Source organism: Rutilus rutilus (assembly GCF_951802725.1).
Source record: "Rutilus rutilus genome assembly, chromosome: 13".
NCBI classification, from domain to species: Eukaryota; Metazoa; Chordata; class Actinopteri; order Cypriniformes; family Leuciscidae; genus Rutilus; species Rutilus rutilus.
The window spans coordinates 29,034,379-29,046,700 of NC_140218.1; the positions used below are offsets into that span (position 1 = coordinate 29,034,379).

A 12,322-nucleotide genomic window follows, 5' to 3' on the forward strand; every position below is an offset into this window, starting at 1 on the left:
TTCGTGAATGAATCATTTAGGCCAATGTGAACTGGATTAACTGATCTATTAAGATCTGACTTAAGTTTGTTCAGGAATCAGGAATTGCTACTTTCCTCATGAATGTACCAAGAAGAGCTAAAGCAGATGTCATGATTTTTTAGCGAATAACGACATTTGTTTTCCAAAAAAAAAAAGAGTTCTCTTTTGTAATCCAACTACATCATTTAGAGTCCACTTTTCACAATCCAATCAATACGCAATTAAAATCAATTCATTTTCTTGATGAATATCCTGTTTAACTCTGAAATATGTCACACTAAACAGTAAAATGGTGACTTTAAGCCAGAAGTAAAGATCACAGGAACATTCTGCCAGTGCTGGTGGAAGGCAGGAGGATTTGTACATTAGCGAGATGATCAGATTAATGCTCCTCTACGTCGTCTTTTAGCTAGAGTTTGGGAGACAAAAGCTCCTGTGGCGTGAGTGACAGCCACTGTGTTTCATCCTCAAGAGTGGCCATTAAGACTTAATGTAGTTCAGCAAACACACACTCTTGAGCCTGCCCTAAGGGTTTTAAGAGCAGGAGTGGTTCAGAGTTGTCCTCCCTCTCCTATTCACAAGACTGAACTTAAACAGACAAAAGAGACAATTACCAACCCAGGACAGAGGGAGAGAGAAGGAGACAAGGAGACACAAACTCTCAAAAGGAAATAGCCAAAAATAACAACACACTCACAGACCCACAGACATTCAATACTTTGACAAAGTGATCGAGTGTGGGCAAAGATTGGGTTTGGCGAACCCAAAGCTTTTATGAATTTCAGTGCCATTCATAAAAGCTCTGGTGTTTTTGGAGGAGGTATTCTACCACAAAAATGCTACAACTCACACACACTTCACCAAAAGAACGTGTTGAGGGTATAAATATGTATGGATGCATCTAAACATGACAAACTACACTCGAATTTCTAGTTATTTCTCAGTTAGTACATTGTATTACATGTATTGAAGTCCATTCAAATGTGAAATTCAACACTGCGTTCTGTCTGCAGCCATTTGAAACTGTATTTTTACATCTAGAGTCATTATAACTACACTGCAATACAGACTATCTCTACAGGGTAGCAGACATCACATCATTTTTCACTGTCCCATCATAAAAAAAAGATATTAACACACACACACACGTTGGGTTTCCATGTTCTATGGTGACTTTCCGTAGGCATACCCGTCCACAGAAAACGTTATGCATTTTTAGAATTTCATAAAACATCACTTAGTATGATTTATAAGCTGTTTTCTACATGGGGAGCAGAAAATATCCCCACAAGGACACAAATTTTGGATATTGCCATCCTTGTGGGGACATTTTATCCCCATTTACCTGAACCACACACACACTCACACATATGGAATTTCTTGAGGATGTGTAATATCAATGTTGTAAATGTCAATATTTCATCATGCAATTCTGTTAATATTTAAGTAACTGTCAATACAGTCTAAAGTGTCTCGTTAAACTAAATCTGGCATTATACTAGTGTCAGGTTGTATTAAATAATGACACTATGAAAAAATACGATGCCCCAAAGTAAAAAAACAACTTGATAATCTCTAGGCACAGTCAACTAATAGGATTTATTAAGACACAGGGGCACGAGGTACACAAAGACATACAGAGAGAGTTTATATAAGAGAGTTTTCAAGCACTCTATTGTAGCAAAAGAGCATATACCATCCTAGCAAGAGCACAACTGTATAAGATTCTATAGAAACTCCAAGGTTTTGGACACATAAAATACAACAGTGGGTCTTGAAGCACTCAATGACAGCACATACAAACTTTACCATCCTAGCAGGACCACATATAGATCCTCTAGAAACATCAATGTTTACAGAGAAGACCTACAAAAACGTCACTATAGCACATACAGCCCAGCGGATAAGAACCTATAAAAGTCCCTACAGGACCCTATGGTTTATGAAGACCTGTCTAAAACCTATTGGAGAGTCTTCATGCACCCAATGATAGCACATACCGCACAGCATATATTGTTCTAGCAGGAGCACATCTACATCCCAGTGGGATTCTATCAGAACCTAAGACTATGGAAACTTCATGAGTGAGAGCAGCGAACCACAGTGTGACTTACGGGAAAGAGAGTGTCCTCCCTTGGGCAGGTATTCGAACAGAAGCGGGTTATCCTCTCCGAGCATCTCTGCCCCCAGAGACAGCAAGCTGTTCTTGCTCATGAGGGCGGCCCGCAGGTTGGCCACCGATCCCCCTCTCTCCTGGGACACGGCCTCGTCCCGCTCCGCGGACAGAAACACGCTGTCCCCCGCGCCGGCCTCCTCCTGCTTGACCAGGAGGTCCATGCGCTCGCTGCGGCCGTCCGACATGTTGGCTTCCGTCACTTCTGCACCTGAGAGGAAAGAGAAGGAATGGTAAGGAATGCTCAGAGACACAAATACACACACACTCACATTACAAGATGGGAATTTGTCGACTAATTTGCAAGAACAGGTTCAGGCCTAGACCAGAGGATAGTGCATTTTGTTTCTGCAAATGTGTAAATTCTTAATTTAGGACTAAAATGTTAAGCACGGCGAATACGGCTGTGTAAAAATATCCATATTTTCCAATTAACTGGGACTTTTATTTGAACAATACTGTAGAACTTCTTAAAATCCCCAGATTGATCTCATGACTTGACTAAATGTGACCCTGGATCACAAAACCAGTCACAAGTCGCACGGGTATATTTGTGGCAATAGCCAACAATACATTGTATGGGTCAAAATTATCGATTTTTCTGTTATGCTGTTAAGTAAAGATCATGTTCCATGAAGATATTTTGTAAGTTTCCAACCGTAAATATATAAAACATTTATTTTTGTGAATTTTTGCACCCTCAGATTCCAGATTTTCAAATAGTTGTATCTCGGCCAAATATTGTCCTATCCTAACAAACCATACATCAATGGAAAGATTATTTATTCAGCTTTTTTGTGATGTATAAATCTCAATTTCAAAAAATTGACCCATGTGACTGGTTTTGCGGTCCAGGGTCACAAATCGTATGACCAGGTTATTTTAATGAATGGTTCAAAAAGACAAATGACCATTTTGTATCTGAAAAACTGCCCTGTATATTTTACATCAGCATTTTCTTCATGTAAAATGAAATGGATTTTCATTCAATTTATTTTCTAAATGCATGTCACTGATTTTTCTGTGAACAATTGTTATTATTTTTTTTACGTTGACCATGTCATTTTTAATCAAAATGTCTCCACTTGATCTTCTGGTGAAACAGCATTCTTCTCTATGGTGCCGTATGCAGGTTTTCTCCAATCATTTTGTTCGCCTTATCTTTCTTAAAATCGATTGCAAGCTTGCATTCAGATCTGCTCCATCCAATTAACAACCAATTGATTGAACCAAGTCCAACCCTACATTTGATTTAGTCCGTTTTGCTCGGATGTACATCACAATACTGAAGAAAATATATCTCGCTCCTCCTGATTCATTGAGACTTTAAAACTGAACTATACCCAAATGAATCAGAATTGAAATTGGAATTAGATCGAATTGAGTTGGCAAAACGGAATTGAATTGAATTCCAGCCCTGAATAAAAAAAGACAACTGATAAATAAACCATCAAAAGAGAAACCAATTTCATCCCAGCAGTTATCATTTTAAACAGAAAAAAAAAAAAAAAAAGCCATGTCAGTTTTACCTCCCTATTCATAACTACTGTCAAATCAAGCAACACAGAGAAGGCTGCCAAAAACACACACGTACACACTCCACCTGTCAAAAGACAAGGACAACTGCTTGGATGTAAGGATGTCCAAACTGTAAGAACAACGGTAAAAAAAAAGTGGCAAGACAAAAGCAAAAAAAATAAATTTACCAAAAGAGAGCCAAAAAGGCTTGTTTAGACTCAACTGACAGCCTAAAGGAGAAAAGCTTTTCAAAACAGCTGTCAGTGAAGCTCAGATCACTGGAAGCCTCAAAGCAGCATGAGTGACAGCCCAGCCGGCGAACGGCTTCAGTCACGGCACCGCAAGACCCGTGCACAACCTGCCATACTTCACACCACTTCATTACACCTTACTTTAGGACAGCATGCTTGCAGAAAACACACACACACACACACACACAGCTAGACTCTGAAGCATGTATTGTGTTTACACAGTATTCTCTGGGGTCTGGAAGAATAGACAGAGAAATGGAGACAGTGTGAGGGGATGAAACATAATGAGTGTTATAAACCCCCTCCCTCAACACATACACACTGTAACTTCATCTGAGGGCCTCCCAATGACAAGCATCAACTTCATCAACTTTGAGTTTTAGAGGAGGATTTGGCTCATTTCCAGAGAGAGAGAGAGAGAGAGAAAGACTCTCTCTCCCTGTGTATGTGTGTGTGTGTGTGTGTGTGTCCTTGTGGGGACATTTTTTTGGGACAAACCCAACCTCTGTGTGTGTGTGTGTGTGTGTGTGTGTGTCTGCTCATGAAGCAGTGACCCCCATAAAGATCTTATCATCTCTTCTGGTGTCCACAACCTGGAGTTCACAAAAAGGTCACCCGTGAACAACCGAGTCTCCATCATTCAAACTTAATTAAAATTTATTTTTGGAAAACAAGTGCTGTTTAAGCAGATTCTGTAGATTATAAGTTTCCAAAATGTACCTTAGTGGTCTTGCCAAGCTCGCATAAAGCTGGTTAGCATAAAGGATAGTGACTAATAAAATGTGTTCAACAGACTGTTCAAAAGAGTCCTCAAGATAACGAAAAGGAAAACTGTAAAATGTCATGTGTAACCATCAAGTGAACAGAAATTACATTTCCTTACACCTTGAATATGTGTAGGTTAAAAGTTTTTTTTTAAATATATGTAATTAATAATTTCAAGTTTGAACCATAATGACATTTACATCCCAAACGAACCTTACCATGTTATAAAAAGGTCAAAAGGACTTCATGACACACTGTATCGGGGGTCTCCAGGGGTCCTCTCAAGATCATTCTTTCAAATAATAATAAGAAGTGAAGCTGTTTTCTTAATATATTTTAAGAAATAATAATTATTTTCAAGAATTTCATCCCTTTAATGATTTTGTTTTACTTAATTATGATATCAGTTGTATCACCGGACATCTATGCTGCCCAAAAAAACTCAAAATTCATTTATGTTTGCAAATTACATACACATTGATCATAGAATAGGTGTATTTAAATCATTGCCTGAGTAAAGTGCATTTTTATTGCATTTTTAATATGTAATTATTATATTTGGGGCAATAAATGAGTGTCATGTCATATGGTCTGATCCACTTTAGAGTTTATACTGGCCGAGATCTGCCCATTTTCACAGGAACTGGTCTGCTCTGACCAACATATAAGGCAACCAACCACAATTTGTTTCGTTTTACACGCTATTTAGGGACGAGTTATCAAACCTATTTTTGTTACCATTACAAGTCGATAGCACAAAAATAAACTGAAGTGAAACAGAGTCTTGAAATAATTAAAAAACATTGTTGGTCCAGGACTTGCCACAATGTGACTTAAGAAAAACTGAATATCTAGCTCTACCATTTAAAACCACTAACCTGGCAATGTGAGAGTCTTTTCAATAAAAAAAATTAAATAAAAATAACATAGAAAGAAAGAGAACACATCTTATTCTAACTGTTTGAGGTGCTGAAAGAAGTAATTGTGAAACAGAATTAGAGAGAGGATGTGGGAGATGTAGAAATGAGAGAGGAAGCAGAAATGTGGAGGTGAGAGAGAGAGACAGAGAAAAAGATGAAGATGTTCACTACTAAAACAAGATAATTCCAACATAATTTCATCATTTCAAGATCATAATTTGGTTAATGTGTAATTTATGAAAATGTTTCTCATTCATAGATTCTGTGCAGCTGCAACACTTGTTGCTTAAAGAAATGTTGAATGTGTGTTCATGAATATCTGACTGCGCGTGTAGCTCAATTGCCACAGGGGAACATTCCACTAAAACCAGCGGATTAAACGCAATTCAGAGATGTGTGTGTGTGTGTGTGTGTGTGTGAGCAAAGTATGTGAGAGCGAAAGAGTGTTAATGGATGCACCCATCATACAATTGACCCTCACCGACCTAGAGCTTTAGAAAAAAACATACAATCAGCCAAACATAATCTGTGTGTGTGCCAGAGTTTGAGGGTGTAAATGTGAATATATATTGAAAAAAAAAACAGTAAATAAGATGCATGTGTAAAGGACGTAGGCCAGTAAGAGTTGTGCGTGTAAACCTCACTCCCATGGCCTCAAGAGGCCCACTAGCGCCTCTAGTGTCCTTGTTAGTGCGCCCGCCTCCCACATCGGAGACCCCAAATCCAACTCAGAGCGAGTCGAGTAGGGCCGGTTACATTTGGTGCCGTGACCCGGATGGGAGTGAGGATTGGGGGGGAGAGTGTAACAGATGTAGGCCAGTAAGAGCTGAGCGTCTAAACCTCACTCCCCTGGTCTCAAGAGGCCCACTAGCGCCTCTAGTGTCCATGTTAGTGCGCCCGCCTCCCACATCGGAGACCCCAAATCCAACTCGGAGCGAGTCGAGTAGGGCCGGTTACATTTGGTGACGTGACCCGGATGGGAGTGAGGATTGGGGGGGAGAGTGTAACAGATGTAGGCCAGTAAGAGCTGAGCGTCTAAACCTCACTCCCCTGGTCTCAATAAGCGCACTACCGACTGACGCTACGGGCTGTGGTCTTTAGCCTCTATGTTAGTGCGTCGGAGCGGTAAACACACATGGTCAGGACACATTGAGCCTTAGTGCTCAAGTGGGAAATGTGGGTTTGAATAGTGTCAGATGAAATTGTAAAAATAAACACTGCCCAACTTAACTTACGGTCAGTGCATTGGAGTTTGGCTGGTAACTTTACTAGGAAATGCAACATAAATCCAGTAATGATAGTCTACCTATAGATGGGAAAGAAATGTTGTTGACAAATGAGCAGAAAAGCAGGAGAAAGAGATGAGCAGTGGACAGGTAACACACACACACACACACTGATGTGCACAAACATGCACAGGCAGAGTTAATTAAGTTGGGGGAGTGGGGAGACGGGAAGCAGGAATTCATTAGATAAGTTCACCCCTCATCTGTGGGCCGGGGCCACAGGAGTCAATCAATAAAATGGATCTGCCGCTCCCAAATGCCCCAAGACACGACGCCCACAATGAAGAGAGGAGAAACTCGCCCCTTTGACCCCGATTTCTCCCCCTACACACCTGCCCTGACCTCTCGCCCAACACAAACACATTACAGCCAACACAATACTGAGGCATGCCGTTATTTTAACCACAACATATTCCACTCTGTTGCGCTCTACAACATCTCACTGTTCATTACGTCCCACTCAACGCACCACATGGAGATACAGGAGGGATCATTCCCATAGCCGTTATGAGCCCACTGTGATTCACATCTAAAAGTACAAACACACACTATACACTAATGCATGAGGAACAGTGGTAGTCTATAAGAAAATACTGTCTCTTATACAGGCATCAACAGGCAATACGGGCACGCCAAGACGGTTTAAAAACACATATAGAAACCTATAGGCGAGTCAGTGAGCAGTGCCAGTCCTGCTCCATCTGGTACCAATCCTGGGAAGATATGCAGTCATAAATATGCACAATGACAGACAAATAAACATGAACAAAGTACCAGCTAAGCATGTGTAAAATGCAGAAACTGCCAAAAAAAAAAAAACAGTAAAAGACATCTTCTCCAAAGCAGGGGGTTTCAAAAGGGTGGAGCAAAAGTGATCTAGGGTCAGTGGAACCGCCTAGAATTCAATTTAATTTTAATTATTTCATTTTGTAGGCTTATTCATCTGACTTTCATGTTTAATATTACTCTAATAGACTGTCACTGGGTAGAAAAAGACACACTTAATAAAAAATGATTCAATATGAGTATCAAATGTTAAAAAAATATAGTAGGCTACTTAGATATACTACCATTCAAAAGTGTTTCTTTACTCTCTCACTTCTGATTAATTTAATGTGTCCCAGCAGAATAAAAGTACTAAATTCTTTCAACCAACAAAAACAAACACTGTACATACCACAAACAACGGTAGTGTAAACAGCATGGTAGTGAATTATTACCAGTGAACTTAAAGATTTTCTTCATCGCTAGCAAACAGTAGGGAGCTTTTGCATGTTTGTTTTAAATGATTGTAGGAAAATGTTCCACTTCTTCTAGAACTCTTTTTGTTCTCCGTATTCTGAAGTTTCCAGTTTTACAGAGTGAGACACGATTCAGTGCATGTGTGATCCATCCAAATGATTCACACTCAAACCCCGAACTCATTTTTACTAACCAGTTTGGCCAATTCATGGAAAAGCACTTCCTCAAAAGAGTGATGTATTAAAGTCCCGTAAGAGAGTCTTCAAGTATTCAATTATAAGACTAATTATTACAAAGCATAACATACTATACAATTTTTAAATACTGTTTTATCCAATCCACACCACACAAGACACATTTACTAATGCCTCTCCGTTATTACGTCCCACTCGAGACGGCGCATTGAGATACAGGAGGCATTGTTGCGCCTTTGTTTCTGATAGCAGCTTAAGTGATTGAGGAACGCTTATGGAATCTTTCTTCATGTGTGTAATCCGAAAGCTTTAATGGGCACTGATTGAAGTGCTGTGTCACCCCGAGTGAGATTACAGTGGGAATAATGGCACGTATTGTCCCCCGTTCCTCTCATAAGAGAACGCCTGAATCAGTTTGATTCTTTCTTGCAAAGGGGATCTCAGTTTAATGTGGTTGCCATGGCAGCCAGGCACTCTTGGCTTCAACATTTATGCTAAATAAAACACCCTTTTAAGAGTAGACACAAATAGGCGGACCCACCGTGTTGGCTTTGTGTCCGTGCGTGTGTGTGTGTGTGCGTCTGCGCGTGGGCGTCCGCTGGTTTGTCGTGTTCTAGAATGTAAACTCTCGGCATGAGAGAATATGCATTCAGAAATGCGAATAAGTGTGTAATAATCGTGCGTAGTGGCTAATGGAAGACCTTGTGGTGCGGCACTGAATGCACGCTTCGTCTCTGAAAGAGCTTTTGTGAGCATTGAGAGTGTGTGATCTGTGCGTGTTAATAGTTATTGGAGGGGATGGGGTTGGGCGAATGTCTATTAAAGCACAATAAACGAGAGAAAGACACAGAAAGACAGAGAGAAAAGGGTCAGCTGATGGGCTTTGACCCAGTGACCCTCTGTTCCAGCTGCTGTGGCGATTACGACCCTCCCCGGCTGAAACTCAACACTGTCTTTTGTTTCAGCCGGTTTCGAGGTGTCCCTGGACTCTCTCCATCTCGCACAGAGATCAGGTTTACGCACACACAGCGTGGAGTTTGTTTCTGTTCGCTGATAAGACACCGAGAGCTGTTTAAGCTGTCATGTTTAACTCTTATCTGCTACATCGTTACATCAGAACTAGTAACACGCACTCATTAGCCGCGAAAAACGTCCCCTCAGGACACCGAACGCACATGCATGTAAACATACACACGCCACTCATGTGTCCAGCCGGCTTATAGGTAGGGAGGGGAAGGTCAGGCCTGCTTTCTCAGCGTGGTTGGAGTTCGAAAGGGTAAAAAGTAATTTCCAAGGAATGGAGGGAGGGAGGCACTAAAAAAGCCGAAGAATTCAGAGGCAATTTAAAAGCAGTGTGGGAGAGGGGGATGAGAGGGAAAAAAAAAGAAGAAAGAGGAGGCATGATGGAAAGTAAAAGAGAGGTTGTTATTTTTCTCTTTCTCTCGCTGTTGTTTTTTAGGGACTAGTCGGGCCACAACCTCCAAGGAGAGAGAGAGAGAGAGAGAGAGAGAGATAGAGAGATAGAGGGAGAATAAATCAAACAAACCCTGAAGGCTAGAAAGGAGGGAGGAAAGACGAGAGGAGAAGTGTGGGTAATGATGGAGGGGGGAGTTGGGAGTGGGCGACGGAGAGGACGAGAGGGTGAGCGCGAGCAGGGGTGGAGGTGGAGAAGAGGAGTGGAGGATTGCAGGGCTCAAGGTAATCTGGGGAGTTAATGCAGCTTAGCAAAGCAGAGAGAGACCGAGAGAGAGGGAGCACAAAGTGGCAGACAGTGAAAGCAGCAGAAAGAGAGAGGGCGTAAGAGGCAGAGAAAGACAGACGGAGAGAGAAAGGGAGGGCCGGAGAGAGTGGGAGAGAGGAGATCTTGGGGAAAATGGAATGCTGGGTGGAGAGGGGAAGCAAACACGCAGGGCTTTGTGCTAAAAGCACGACTCTGGGGAGGGTGCGACCGACGCTAAATCCAGAGCACAGGCCAGAAATCAGGGTTTAAAGAGCAGCCAACAGGACCGGCCCTTTTTAGACGTGCACTCTGAGAGCCAAACACATGTACATATGGTCTAAAGTGAACCTGATGGTGAACTGGGACAATTGATCAGCCATAAATAGTTTTTAACTATTGCTTCATTTACAATTACCACATGTCGTCATTGTCATGTGACCTACCAGCATCAGTTGTGTCACTTCACTGCCATTCACAACTCCTCTCCCGTAGCCTCATGGGGAAGGAAAGTGTCAATTGGATAACCACTTCAGAATCTCGCCGGAAGTAGTGGGTCATGCGGGTAACTTCTCATCTACTGTTTTACAAATACTATGAATTGGGACATACCAATACAGTTTTTAACCTACTATATAGTAGGGGGTATGCATATTTGGTTTTTGAATGAATTGGTTGAGTGAATGACTCAATGACTCACTTGCAAAGACACTCACTTGTTTTGTTCCTGAATTAATCAGTGTTTTTGAAAAGACTGAAATGTGAAACACAGACAAGCGGTGCGATACAAACATTTCAAAGTCCCAGTGCTGTTGTACTGTTATATCAGTACTCTTGCAGTGCTGCTCGGCCAATCAGATTCGAGGACCGGAACTAACTGTTATATAATGGAATTTTAAAGCTAGTTTCGTCCTTGTAGATTTAATATAAACAGTTATTTACAGCATCACATACAACATATACAGTCTATTTCTAGCTCTCTGGAAAATGAAGCTTAATGGGAGGAATATTCCACATACAGTATGTATCGCCACACTGGAGTTCTGGATAAACTTCTGATGATACATTTTTCAATAAGGAAAAAAGTTGTTAGAAGTCTTCTCTGACAGGCCTTTGTCGTTGAGTTTCTTACATCAGTGAAAGAACAGGCTATCATTCTTGCAGTTCAATTTAAGCCACATATTATGTTGCAAATCGTTATAAAGCTACCAGCCAAATGGAGTTTCTCCAATTGAATTACTCGCCAAAGGCAATTTTACTCACATTTGGCACTTAACGACTGTTAATTTTGGACCCTGAACATACACATCACAAACATTTTGCACACAGAAAGCTTCCACACAGCTGATAGATGTTGGTTTGTGTTGTACCTGTGAGGAATGTCACTTTGAACGAGGTTAAATTACTGTAAATTTAACAGCAATGTTGACGACACGGCCTGGCGAAGCATTTTTGTCCAGCCGATTCCCAAGTTTGATTGTGGCTTTAGTCATTTTCCAAACCTCATCTGATACCAGGTGTAAACTGGGCCTATGTGTGTATGCGTCCCATTCCACGATTACTGTATTTCTGACTCATCATGAACTGTATTCGCTCAGCTGTATGGCCATATCCTTGGTAACTTCTGTCTTGGGCGATGAAGAACACAGGAGCCAGAAGAAAGAGCTCAGAGAGAGAGAGACAGTGAGAATTAAGCCGTAAAGTGGTCAGTATAGATGTAAAGGTCCGCCATAAGAGTGCAGACATACTCCAGGTATGAGGCCAAATGGAAAGCCTGAGGAGAAATGAGCAGGAGGGAGACGCCAGGTCTTCAGCCGTATAGACAGATTTCTTAATGTCAGATTATCTGACACACGATACAATTCCAAACAAAAAGAGAAACCTCGAAGCTCATCATCAGTAGCGTCGACAGGGTCAAAATCTACTTAACGTTTTAATAAGATCATTAGAAATGATTCTGTTGAAAGATCAATCATGCACATATTCCCGGTTCCGTAGGTAATTCTGCAGCTGTCAAAACACGCTGTACAACTTCACAACAAGCATGTCCGGCGTGTGACCGATGTGCAGTCTGCAGCTCCACATGGTCAATGGAGCTCCATGGCAACAGGATCTCATTCAAAGGCTTCTACATTTCAACACACAGTTGAAGTGAGCACGAGAGCCAACAATGAACAATGAGGGGTGACAGGATTGCATGTGATGTGATCTCGAAATCTCAATACGATTCCACGC

The 12,322-nt window shown here is 41.3% G+C and overlaps 1 protein-coding gene across 4 annotated transcripts in view; it reads right to left on the bottom strand.

Moving 5' to 3' along the window:
- zbtb46 (zinc finger and BTB domain containing 46) overlaps positions 1-12,322 on the bottom strand; it is a 76,404-nt gene that overhangs the window by 19,615 nt on the left and 44,467 nt on the right. For all 4 annotated transcript variants that reach the window (XM_084427881.1, XM_084427880.1, XM_084427879.1 and 1 more), the window contains exon 3: positions 2,136-2,405. In XM_084427881.1, the coding sequence (XP_084284007.1) occupies positions 2,136-2,405 (270 nt within the window). The remainder of the gene's footprint in view (positions 1-2,135; positions 2,406-12,322) is intronic.